We start from the raw sequence: 13,314 nt of genomic DNA on the forward strand, positions 1-13,314 counted from the left end.
AACTCGCTTGGTAGTCCAGGCTGGTCTCGAACTCACAGAGATCCGCCTGCCTCTGCCTCCGGAGTGCTGGGATTAAAGGCGTGTGCCACCAACGCCCGGCGAAAGTGTCTTTATATGTAGATATGTAGCCCTGGCTGTCCTGGAACACTATGCAAACCAGACTGGCCTCAAACTCACACAGATCTGCCTGTCTTTATCTCCTGAGTGCTGGGATTAAAGATGTGCACTGCCATGACAGCAATTAGTTTGTTTGTTTTGCTTTAATGGAATACAGGGCATCAAACCCTGAGCCTCAATACTACTAGACAAGGAGGCTGAAAAGACCTGAGTTCAGTTCCCAGCACCCACATCAGTTCCCACACCAGCACCCACATCAGGCAGCTCATAACCACCTGAAACTTTAGCTCCGAGGCAACCAAAGCCTCTGGTGTACCTACTCACATGCACACACACACATATTCAAAGTGACAAACATAATTCTCTAGACATTGACCAAAGCAGAGGAAAATCCCCTAGGAATGTTGGATGATGACTGCACAGCTGAATTCATGTGATGTCATTGAATTGACCCCTTGAAGATGCTTTTAAATTATATATGTATGTATATATTTTGAGATAGGGTTTTTCTGTGTAGCCCTGGCTATTCTGGAAGACCAGGCTGGCCTCAATCTCAAGAGATCTGCCTGCCTCTGCCTCCTGAGTGCTAGGATTAAAGGTGTGCGTCACAATACCCGGCTTAAGATGCTTGTTTGTGTGTGTGTGTGTGTGTGTGTGAGAGAGAGAGAGAGAGAGAGAGAGAGAGAGAGAGAGAGAGAGAGAGAGAGAGAGAGAGAGAGGAGGGAGAGGGAGAGGGAGAGGAAGAGAGAGAGAAAGAGAGAGGGAGAGCCTGTAGAAGGGGGAGTCACTTTAAAAGTTCAGTAAGCTCTTAAAGACAGGTGTGTGTGTGTGTGTGTGTGTGTGTATGTGTGTGTGTGTGAAGCTTTGCATTCCCTGGAGCTGGAGTTACAATGGAGTTACAAGCAGTTGTTAGTCACCATGCGGGTGCTGAGAACCAAATCTGAGCCCTACAAGAGCAGCCAGTGCTCTTCACTGCTGGGCCATTTCTCCAGCCCCAATCCTTTAGTAAGCATCCACTGAAATCTAATTGCCTTCCCTAGTTCCCAAGAAGTCAGCCTTGCTAACTGTGTGATGAATGAGGCCAGTGGTGCAGCTCGGTGGAGAGTGTATATTTTCAATGCCGGGTTCAATCATAATCCTGGGGGTAGGGGAAGACTTCGGGAGAAAAATCCTAGGAAATTACAGAGGTTTGCAGGGACTTTTGTTTGCTGTTTGGTTTTTGTAGCATGGGGGACTGATTCATGGAAGGGGGCTTTCAGGAAGCAGCCATTACTTGATCTGAGTGCTGACAAGAACCCTGGAAGAGTTCTTAAAAAGTGGGAATCAAAATGCTGCCCAGTGGAACACAGGAAGCAAGGTAATCCTCGGTCCCCTGAGGCCAGCAGGATCCCACTGGAGGGGCAGAGCAAAGGCTGACATGCTGACCCCTCTCTTGCCTGGTATCATCACTAGGTCTTCCCCTGTCCCCAGGGATAGCCACCGGAAGCTTGAGCTGGTACCCAGACCTTCAAGCTACAAGAAGAAAAAGAAGACAAGGAAACAGCTTCAGCAAGAAGCCAGCATCCAGACCTTCACCAGGGCTGGCCTCAGGGCCCTGCGGGCTGGTCAGGCTCAGGAGGCCTTGGGCAGCTTCCAGAAGGCCTTTCTGCTGGCCTCCAAGGTCCCATCCACCAGAAGTAGCCCTGTTCTTCGAGCCTGTGCCTTCAACCTGGGGACTGCCTATGTGGAGATCGGGAACGCAGCCAAAGGACTGGAGCTACTTCTGGGAGCCCATCCTGAAGAGAAGTGCGAAGGCTGGTGTCATGGTGACCAGTGTTTCAATGTGGCTTTGGCCTATCATGCCCTTGGTGAACTGACCCAAGCTTTGGACTGGTACCACAGGGCTCTGGGCCACTACCAGTCACAGGGGGACCATGGGGAAGCACAGGCAAAAATGGGAGCCTGCTACCAGACCCTGGGGCGCCCTAAGCATGCAGCCTGCAGTTTACAGAAAACAAGCTGGGCCTATGCTCATGCAGGCCAACTCTGGGATGCAGCCCTGGCTCAGGCGGCTGCAGAGAGATGTATGCTGAGCACTGGGCAGCATGGACTGGGTGGGGTCCTGAATGCTCTGGGGGAGAGCCGTGAACTTGCTGATGCTGACCAGAGCGCTGACCGGGGACTGCTGGGTGAGCCTTGGAAAAGAGGTATGGGGTCTGAGGAGGGGCTGAGCCCCAGCCTGGTGGTGTCCTGGGAGGGAACTGGGAGTGGGAGGGGCCGGTGAGGCACTGCACAGCCTTCGTTATACTCATTTGACCACCAGCGACTGTCTTACTCTCCAGGGCCACTCTACAATGATCTAGGCATGGGTTTCTTCCAGCTCCAGCTCTTCCCTCTGGCAGCAGAGACCTTCCTGCAGGCCCTACCCCTGTGTCGACAGCCAGCCGAGCAGGCGACGGTGCTTCAAAACCTTGGGATGACCTACAATGTCCTTGGCAGCTATCAAGAAGCCCAAGAGTTTCACCAGAAGGCTGCCGATCTACATGGTGGGTGCCTGGGGCTGGGGAAGGGGGCCAAGACTGAAGGATTAAGAAGTTTCAGTACTGGGGAGATAGATAGATAGATAGATAGATAGATAGATAGATAGATAGATTGATTGATAGATTGATTGATAGATTGATTGATTGATTCTTGCCAGAGTTTGATTCCCAGACAAGGAAAACCAAATGTGGTGTGCATCTGTAATCTCACTACTCAGTAGGTAGAGGCAAGGAGATCAGAAGCTTGAAGTCATCCTTGGCTACATACCAAACTCAAGGCCAACTTGGGTTACATGGTATCCAGTCAAAAAAGAAAAAGAATAAAAAGTTTCCAATGGGCCTGGTGGTTCCCTGAGGGCTGGGAGGGGTTTGGGGACCCGGAGGAGTATGGTCGGAGCTGTCCTTGTACAGGTGTACACCCAGTAGCCTTGGGTGGATGGATCTTTGGGACATCTGGGACTGCCTGAAATGGGGCGGAGAAAGCTGTGGACTCAGCGGCCTGGGCCTGGGGGTTAAGAGACCAGAAGTGAGCTGGGCGGTGGTGGCGCACGCCTTTAATCCCAGCACTTGGGAGGCAGAGGCAGGCGGATCTCTGTGAGTTCGAGGCCAGGCTGGACCGACAGCCTCCGAAACAATACAGAGAAACCCTGTCTCGTAAAAACAACAAAAAAAAAAAAAAAAAAAAAAGAGACCAGAAGTGCTGCCCGGGATCTCCTCCACTGAGTGTGACCTCCACTGAGTGTGACCTCCAGCAGCAAGCCACTTCCTTCTCTAAGCTTCAGGTTCCACACAGAAAAACGTACTATGAGGGGCAGGCGAGGGCACTTGCTGCCAAGCATGCCGGCCTGAGTTCCATCCCCAGAACCCATGTGAATGAAGGAGCACCTGTTCCCGGAGGCTGTCCTCAGACATTCCCCTGTGGACATGCATATTCCTACAAAAGGAAATGTGGAAAAGCTAAAGCAGTGTGGCTCAGTGGTAAAGCGCTTGCCTGGAGTATACAGGACCCTGGATTCCACTCCTAGCACTACAAAAGCAAACAAATGAAAAAGTAAACACAGTGTCCTCATCACATAAATGGCACTGTAACTATGACCTGGGTTCTTAGCCCTAACTAGTTTCTTTCCTGCTGGGTATGGCGGAAAACCCCTGCTTTAATCGTAACACTGTAGAGAGGTACAGACAGATCTCTGAATTCCACCAGCCAGGCCCTACACAGTAAAAATTTTGCTTTTTGTCTCAAACTATGAGTGACTCACTGGCTCCAACTGGTCAGGAAGGCATTTGGGGGTAAAACTTGAGGTTAGAGAGGCTAAGCCTGGACATTTTAGGCCTTTGTGGGTCACCCAGAGACAGAAGCTGGGCTCTGGAACCCTCCCTTGTTTGGGGAAGGGTCTTGATGCAATCAGCTACCAAGTCCCTATACAAATGGACACGTTCTGGTTCCAGGCTCTGTGGGCCAGCGTTTGGAGCAAGGTCGGAGCTTTGGCGGGCTGGCATTTTCACTGAGCCAGATGGGGGACCACAGGGCTGCTCGGGACAGCTATTTTCATGCCCTGCAGGCTGCCCAAGACACTAGTAAGAATGAGGGGGTTAGCTTGGAACTTGGGAGGGCAAAGACTCAGGGTGCGCATTGCTGGGAGGGTCTGTTGAACAGGGAACGGGATCTTTCAAGCTCTCTTCCTTAGGGGACGTGAAGGGACAGTGGCAGGCCTGTGAGGGCCTTGGGGCAGCTGCAGCCAGACTGGGGCAACATGATAAGGCCTTGAAATACTATAAGGAAGCCCTGGCCCGGTGTCAGGTGAGACCCGCCATGATGGCCCTGACTCCGCCTGCCCTCCCTCCCCTCCTCTGGCTGACACTGCTGCCCTTGCCCCCACCTCATAGTTATGACTGGAAAGAAACCCCATCCATCCCAGGTCCCGGGCTGTTACCTGGAGGCAGAGGCAGTCTGACCACAGCTCTGGCTCGGCGGCATGGGGGCATGTGGGCAGGGCACACAAGGAGGCAAGCGGAGTTCCTGCCCTTTCTTTCAGTCGCTTCCCCTTTTCTGCAGCCTGGATAGTCCAGCCCATTCTCCCTAACTCACTGTCCCCCTCTCCCCAGCACGAACCGGGTTCTGTGCGAGAGCGACTTGTGGCCAAGCTGGCGGATGCCATGCGGACCTTCTTGACTCAGGAGAGACTATCCCGGGCTCCTATCCTGGTAACATGACACCTGAGGCCAGGAGGTGGGGGTGGGAGCAAGTTGCCCAGAAAGGAAGTCCTCAGGGTGCCACACTTAACTGTTCCTGTGTTCATTTGCCCCTGAGTTTGCACGAGGGATGTATATCAGGTTTTGGGGGGTGGGACAGGGGGTGAGCGGAGATTGTGTATGCACAAGGGCTGTCCCGCGACTTTGGCTGAGTGGTAAACCCATCGGGTTAAGGCCATGGCCTTTAGCCATTTGTGTGGAGAATTGAGTGCAGTTCCCTAAATGGCCACAGGAGGGGGGTGGTGCTCCAAGAAGGCTCCAGGAGCTGTGTCGTTGATAGGGATGCCCCAGGTCCAGCTTGTTTTGCTTCCCAGCCTCTCGGTCATGGCCCCTCCGAATGCTTTCCTCCGTAGGAAACTTCCTCTCGCCGCAAGAACTGAAGTGTATGCTTTATTATAGAGATTGAATGAGTTGAATGACCTCTTGTTTTGTTTTTTCGAGACAAGATTTCTCTGTGTATCTTTGGCTGTCTTGGAACTCACTCTTGTAGACCTGGAACCCACAGATATCCACCTGCCTCTGCCTCCCAAGTGTTCGAATTAAAAATGTGCACCACCACCTCCAGGCGTCCTCTTGTTTTAAAGACCAGGACACCGTATAATCTTTGAGCACAATTAAATTCAACTGAAGCAGGAGGTGTAGTTCAGTGGTAGAACCCTTGCTCAGCAAATGTGAGGCTGTCAGCACAAAGGCTGCACTTTAATCTGCTGCTGTGCTGTGTTAGCCAGCAAACGCGGCTCCACAGTTACTGGCCTGCTTCTCTGGCAGTGACCTGGCTGCTCAGGCTGTGGCCTGGTGGGAATTCTGTTCTGCTGCCAAATATAACTTTTCATTAAATCTCTATTGTTCTTCTTATCAATAAGACTCCGGAATCAAAGGCTGGGGTGAAAACATGATAGCTCAGAGAGGTTCAGTAGCAACCAGCTGACCTTCTCTCTTTGCTTGTATGGGCATCTCCAAAAGAAGGTGTACTTATGCTCCACCAAAACAAATGAACCCATGCTACACTAAGTCCCTCCCTACTACTTCCTGGGCATGTCTCTATTGTCTTACACACTCTATGGCTCTATGATTACTTCCTGTCAACCAGACCTTAACTCAGCCTCCTGACCCAAGGTTGATTTTATTTAATTAACACAAACTCAGGGTTCACAGTGCAATTGAATATTCTACAAGAGAGGCCATAAGTTCAGTTACCACACTGGGGGGTAGGGGTAGTTATCCTGGGACAGACAGAGGCTTGGATTAAAAGTCAAAGGACTTGGGCTCCAGCCAAGGTCACTCACCAACTGTGACAGTCAGTACCAGAGAGGCTCCAGGCGTGACAGGGGAGAGGTCAGGTTAGGGTTCAGTCAGCAAGCCCGGTGTGTAACCTAAGATTTAGCAGGTGGACATCTATAGAGCAAAGGACCTCACTTAAGAATTTGATTCTCAGAACCCCACGGGCTGTAAGTCTGTAGGGGGTACTGTGGCAGCTGAAGGCAGCTGGAAGGACAGTGTGACAGCCAGGTGGTCATTTTTTTCCATGCCACACTCTGTACTTCCCCCATCCCAGCCCTCTGCTCCTGGAAGGCTCCAGGCCAAGGGGAAGGCCTCCCCGGCAGCAAGGACCTCCGCCAGGTGAGCTGGGTAGGTGGGGGAGGGTGCACTGTCCAGGGATGGGGAGCTGGCCCCCGGGGTGTCCCACAGCCCAGCCACATTCAGTGCCCCGTGAGGAGAAAGAGACAGAGGGAGTGGCGAACATGACCCCGTCAGGACCTCAGCGACAGGACGGTGAGTGGAGGGAGTAGGAGGAACAGGCCCACTCCTGCACTCGCTCTCATGGCTCTCTCCTGGTCCCCCAACCCAGGCCCGCCACCCACCCACCGCTCCCCTGCAGTAGCCTCCCCACATTTCTTTCTGCTTGTCTTTGGAGGGCCTGGTTCATCTCCTCCAAGCCCTTCCCAGGTGTGTGTGTCCCCTCCTGTCTGGTGGCTTCATCTCCCAACACCTTAAACTTCGAGCACAGGGCTGTGGAGAGCCCGCTCCATGTCAAGCTCTGTCCCTCAAAGCTTCCAAGCTTGGGGAGACAAAGGCATGGCTACTTGGTGAGCTGGCTTGAATTACTGTTCTTTTCAGTCTGTTCCCTTCTGGCACAGGGGCTCGCACCGCTGTCACTAGGTTAGCAAGCATCCTTCATGAAGTGACCGATCCATGCCTGGAATCCACCCCTGCTCCCTCTGTCCCACTGTGATGCCCTGGTTAGAAGCGGCCTGTGACAGGTGCATCCGACCCTCTCCATCCAGGCTTGGGAGCCGCAGTTCATCTTCCGTCTGGAGGCCTGAGTCCCAATCATCACCCCGCCATCACAGCACCCAACCCGCTCCAAGTCCATAGGTAAGGGGGGGGGGTGCTGGAGCCCGGACAGCACAAGTAAAAGAAGTAGCTTGTGGTGGTTTTAAGTGAGCATCACCGCCATTAGGTTGAGGGAAGAAAGGTTCTCGTCTCTGGCTCCTGCGCGACCTGCCTGCAGGCTTGAAAAAAGCCGAGTCCTAAAGAAACTAGGGATGAGATGCTGGGAACAGCGAAGCCGTCCCCCTGGCTCCCCAGTTGCCCCACGGCAGGCCCTTCTGCCTCTTTTAGACCATCCAGGTGGACCAAGCAAGCCCTCAGCAGGAAGCCCCAGAAGACATGTGCCCACTCTGGCTTCTGCACCATCATGTGACCTGTACCTGCCGGCCACAGCCCTTACCTCTGCAGAAACTCCCCAACATGTATGCATGTGGGGGCTCTTGGGGGAGGAGCCTCTTCAGCAGGAATGGACACAGGCAGGCTAAGGGCTGTGCTGCCTCAACATTGGAGATTCTCTTTGCTCTTGGTGAGTCTAACTCGGTAGACTAAAGCAAACTGGAAAATGGATGGTGAGCACTGACCCTTGCTTTTCTGGGTCAGGAGGTCATAGCTGCTAAGGCCTTTGTCAGCTCTAAAAATGACTCCCTAGCTCAGGTGACTTTGGGACCACTGACCTTCTCCATGCCCCCTTTTCCATGTGGGAGACAGGAATGCTATACAACAGAAGATATGAAAGAACAGACGCTCCACTACCACCCCCTGCAGGACACCCCGGGTCACAGCAGCAATAATGATGTGACATTTATTAAGCCTACTGCACACCCTAAGCACTTACAGATATTTCTTCACAGGACCATGTGAGGAAAAGAGAGAGCTCAGTGTGTTGGCACAAGCCTGTGGTCCTAGCACTCAGGAGGCAGGAAGAGCTCCACTTTAAGGCCATCCTGGGCTACATAGTGAGACTTATCTTTTTTTTTTTTTTTTTTTTTTTTTTTGGTTTTTCGAGACAGGGTTTCTCTGTGGCTTTGGAGGCTGTCCTGGAACTCGCTCTGTAGACCAGGCTGGTCTCGAACTCACAGAGATCCGCCTGCCTCTGCCTCCCGAGTGCTGGGATTAAAGGCGTGCGCCACCACCGCCCGGCGAGACTTATTATTAATTATGATGCTCAGCCTTAGCCTAGCGACTTTTTCAAACTTAATTAAGCCATTTCTATTAATTTATGCGCTGCCCTAAGGCTCGTTTACCTCATCCACTGTGCTGCCCATCCCCCTTTGCTACTTCTTCTGTGTCTGTCTGTCTGCCTCCTCCTCCCAGCCGCTGACTCCCCTTCTCTCCCACCAGCCCTGCCTATCCTTCCTCTGTCTAGCTATTGGCTATTCAGCTTTCTATTAGACCAATCAGGTGCCTTAGGCAGGCAAGGTAAAACAGCAACACATCTTTACATAGTTAAACAAATGCAGCATAAACAAATATAATACACCTTTACATAGTTAAACAAATATTCTGTTCCACAACACTAGAAAGGTGCAGGCCAGCAGATCCCTGCAAGTTTGAGGCTAACCTGGTCTACATAGCAAGTACCAGGCCAGCCAGGGCTGTATAGTGTGGTCTTGTCTCAAAAAACAAACAAACAAACAAACAAAAAAACAAAAACAAAAATTGAAACAAAACAAAAATCCAACACAAAGATGAGGAAAAGGAGGCTCAAAGGCTAAGGGCTTAAACTTCCAGACACACAGAAAGTCCCTGAGGTGTTACTCAGTGATGCAGGCAGCTGTGTAGCCTCATCCCCTCCTTAGCCGGCCCGCAGTCCGCTACGATTTAGTACAAAGCATGGATCCAGGACCTAAGTGTGAAAAGAAGATTGGTTCTACAAAGCCAAGTTGGATCCTTAAAAGACTCATTCAAACTAAGTCATTTTTCTGATTGTTTGTTTCACAGAGTTAGGGACTGAGGGTCTAACGGGGCGTATGCTAAGTAAGCACTCCAGCACTGGCTGGAGGCCAAGGCTCGTCATTTTAAAAAGCTGCAGTTGAATTGGAGACAAGCAAGGGGGTTTTACAAAGTGGCCCAAATCCTAAGAGTCTAGAGTAATCTAGCTCCAATTGCTTTAGACATTCATGAGCTGATTCCCTTTATGGATGCAAACTATGGGTGGGGAGGGGTTTAGAGAGAAGGTTAAAAGCATTTATTGTTCTAGAAGACCAGGGTTCAGTTCCCAGAACCCTCATGGTGAATCACAACCATCCATGACTGTAGCTCCAGGGACCTGAGGGCACCAGGCACGCATGTGATTCACACACATACATGTAGGCAAAATCTTCATACACATAAAACAAAATAAAAAATCTAAAAACTACTTTTAAAAGAAACAAACTGGAAATTGTTGGTAACAGGTTAAAGTTTGTATAAAAACATGAAAAATAAGACTGGAAGGAGCCGGGCGTTGGTGGCGCACGCCTTTAATCCCAGCACTCGGGAGGCAGAGGCAGGCGGATCTCTGTGAGTTCGAGGCCAGCCTGGTCTACAAAGTGAGTTCCAGGACAGCCTCCAAAGCTAGAGAGAAACCCTGTCTCAAAAAAAAAAAAAAAAAAAAAAAAAAAGACTGGACGGAGGTGGCGCATGTCTTTAATTCCAGCAGAGGGAGGCAGAGGCAGGCGGATTTCTGAGTTTGAGGCCAGCCTGGTCTACAGAGCAAGTTCCAGGGCAGCCAGGGCTACACATCTAGTTCAGCTTCTCTGTTTTCAAAGAGGTGTGTAAACGTTGTGTTCAGCAATAGGTCCTTACCATCAGTTGTGGAGAGCAACTAATAGCTTTGGCAATAACCCACGTTGTTTGGGGGTTCCCATGGGGCCCCTTTGGCCATCAAGTCAGTTAGATGTAGCCCACTCCTGGTGCTGAAGGCTTCATTTGGTGGTAAAAGCTGTCTGGTTGGGGCTTTGTCTTCCCTGCCGTTTGGTGATTCCATTTAGGCTTCTTTTATATATGTATATGTTTAAGAAGCTTCTGCTGTGGTTGGGTTTCTTATGACCAGTCAAGTGACCCCTAGTGTTAGTTGTCCCTCTCTATAGTCTCTCCCTTCCTCTCCCCTATTCTGTTTAACCTTCCCGTCCTGCCTCCCCACCCAAGTCTCTCCCTTAATCTGTGTGTATGTATGTATATGTGTATATATATGTGTGTGTGTGTGTGTGTGTATGTGTGTGTGTGTGTGTGTATGTGTGTGTGTGTGTGTATTCTATTTCCCCTTCCTTGGGAAATCCTTCCAGGAAGATCCTCCCCTCCCATCTGGTTCTGTACTCTATGCCTAACCTCTGTGGTTGTACTGATGTACCTACTGAAGGCGTAAAAGCTACCACCCACATACACGAGAGCACAAACCATATTTGTCTTTTCGGGTCTGAGTAACCTCATTCATAATGATTTTTTTCTGGCTCTGACTATTTACCTGCAAATTTCATATTTTTAACAGTTGAATAATATTTCATTTTGTAAATGTACCACATTTTCTTCACCCATTCATCTGTTGGTGGGCATCTAAGCTGTTTCTAAATTTCAGCTACTATGAGTAGAGCAGTATCTATGAACATGGATGAGCATGCGTCTCTGTAGAGGGATGTGGGGTCTTTTGGGTACACACCTGAGAGTGGTATAGCTGATTTCTATATCTATATCAGTGTCACACTAACTTCTATAGCTACAAGTTTGCATTCCCACCAGTGATGATGGGTGAGTGTCAGGATGACTGAGTGAGGCTAGGAGTTGTCGTTCTTTGCTGGATGGGTGTTCATCCTCGGTTTCTTTTTTATGTTTGTTTTCGAGACAGTAGCCCTGGCTGTCCTGGAACTCACTGTGTAGATCAGGCTGGCCTCTAACTCACAGAGATCCACCTGCCTTTGACTCCCAAGTACTGGGGTGCCTCATCCTTTTTTTTTTAAAGATGGGGGTCTTATTATGTAGTTCTAGCTGGTCTGGAACTCACTTTGTAGAGCAGGCTGGCCTTGAATTCAGAGACCTGCTTGCCTATGCCTCCAAGTCCTGAGGTTAATGGCGTGCACTACTGTGCCTGGCTCACTTATTATTATTATTATTAGTTATGTGTGCAAGTGTATCTGTGTGCTGCTCTGTGCATACGAGTGAAGGTGCCCACAGCGGCCAGAGATGTCAGATCCCCTGAGCTGCAAGCAGTTGTGAGCCCCTGACATGAGTGCTGGGGCCTGAGCTTGCCTCTGCAGGAGCAGTTTGTGATCTTAATGCATCCCTCCAGCCCTGACTCTGACATTAGCATGGGATTTACACCTCATACTGCTTCAGGGACTGGGGAAGTAGCTCAGTGGCAAAGCGAATACACAAGGCTATCAGGGAAAGAAGAAAAAAGGTTGCTCCACCAATAGCACTGTGCTAAGTAGTCTTATGTCGACTTGACACAGCTAGAGGTATCTGAAAGGAGGAAACTTCAGCTGAGAAAATGACTCCATAACATTCAGCTGCAGGGGATTTCCTAAATTAGCAATTCATGGGGGGAAGGCCCAGCCATCATGGGTGGTGCCATCCCTAGACTGGTGGTCCTGGGTTCTATAAGAAAGCAGGCTGAACAAGCCATGATGAGCAAGTCAGTAAGCAGCCCCCTCCATGACCTCATCAGCCCCTGTCTCCAGGTTCCTGCCCTGTTTGTGTTCTTGTCCTGACTTTATTTGATGATGTACTGTGATGTGGGAGTGATGGGGTGTCCTTCTGTATATATATTTCTCTCATTTGTTGATTAGTAAAACACTGATTGGCTAGTAGCCAGGCAGGGAGTATAGGCGGGGCTGCCTGATGAGAATGCTGGGGAGAAACTTTGAGAGAAAAGCCCTGTAGCTGCCAAAGGAGTAACATGTTGGATTACAGGTAAGCCACAGCCTCGTGGCAATGCATAGCTTAATAGAAATGGGTTAATAATTAAGAGAGAGCTAGCCAGTAAGGAGCCTGAGCCATCGGCCAAACATTTGTTAATTAATACAAGTCTGTGTTTGTTTGGGGCCAAATGGCTGTGGGACCAGAAACAGTGTCTACTAGCTGCGCGGGATGATAGTGGGAATCAACCCCCATGGGCACCAATTGAAGGCAGGGTTTAAATGAATCCACCAGACTCAATGATAAATAGGTATTTATTAGGGAAGCACTTACACAGATAGAGTAAATAACCATCATGGTCTTCCTGCTCCAGAAGATGCAGTCTCTGCCCTTCTGATGCTCTGTGAGCCAAATAAACCCTTTCCTCCTCAACTCGCTTCTTGATTATGTTTCATCACAGTAGTAGTAACTGACTAAGACAAGCATCATACCTTTATTCCAGCCAGTAATAAGAAATAAGTGGAGGACGCATCCTTTTTAAGAGTACACTATGGGCGGGCTGGAGAGATGGCTCAGAGGTTAAGAGCACTGACCGCTCTTCCAGAGGTCCTGAGTTCAATTCCCAGCAACCACATGGTGGCTCACAACCATCTACAATTCAATCTGGTGCCCTCTTCTGGCAGAACACTGTATGTATAATAAATAAATAAATACATCTTTAAAAAAAAAAAAGAGTACACTATGGGGCTAGAGAGATGGTTAAGAGCACTGGGTGCTCTTCTAGAGGACCAGGGTTCAATTCCCAGCACCCATGTGGCAGCTCATAACTGTCTGTAGCTCCAATTCCGGGGGATCTGGAACACCAATGCACAGAGAATAAAAATTATGAAGTCAGGAATAGTGGTACATATCTTTAACCTCAGCACTTGGGAGACAGAGACAGATGGATCTCTGCAATCTTTTGATTTGAGGTCAGCCTGGTCTATAGAGTGAATTCCAGAACAGCCAGAGCTCATGGTAAGACTCTGTCTCAAAAACAAAATAACAGCTCTCCCCTCTCCCCCCCCCACAAAGAATACTCTGTGGGAATTGGATATACATCATTTCTGTTCAGAAGTGGTGAAGATTTAATTACATGGCCATTCTTGCCAGCTGGAGGCAGAAGAGAATGTAGGGTTTCACTGTACAGTCCTACAAAGAGATGCAAGTCAGAAAATCTGCTAGCAAAAGAGGAGAGGAAAATGGGTGTAAGGGATAAATG

At 49.9% G+C, this 13,314-nt stretch overlaps 1 protein-coding gene across 1 annotated transcript; it reads left to right on the top strand.

Annotated features, from left to right (window-relative positions):
- Nucleotides 1–1,534: 1,534 nt before the first annotated feature.
- On the top strand, nucleotides 1,535–7,593 carry Ttc24 (tetratricopeptide repeat domain 24). The gene is given in 9 exon segments (XM_021233012.2): nucleotides 1,535–2,285; nucleotides 2,439–2,642; nucleotides 4,086–4,214; nucleotides 4,325–4,437; nucleotides 4,743–4,841; nucleotides 6,445–6,532; nucleotides 6,594–6,662; nucleotides 7,175–7,265; nucleotides 7,521–7,593. Coding segments are annotated over 9 exon segments (1,617 nt in total).
- Nucleotides 7,594–13,314: the final 5,721 nt, after the last annotated feature.

This window comes from Mesocricetus auratus, unplaced genomic scaffold, assembly GCF_017639785.1.
Source record: "Mesocricetus auratus isolate SY011 unplaced genomic scaffold, BCM_Maur_2.0 Super-Scaffold_100009, whole genome shotgun sequence".
Taxonomy (NCBI): Eukaryota; Metazoa; Chordata; class Mammalia; order Rodentia; family Cricetidae; genus Mesocricetus; species Mesocricetus auratus.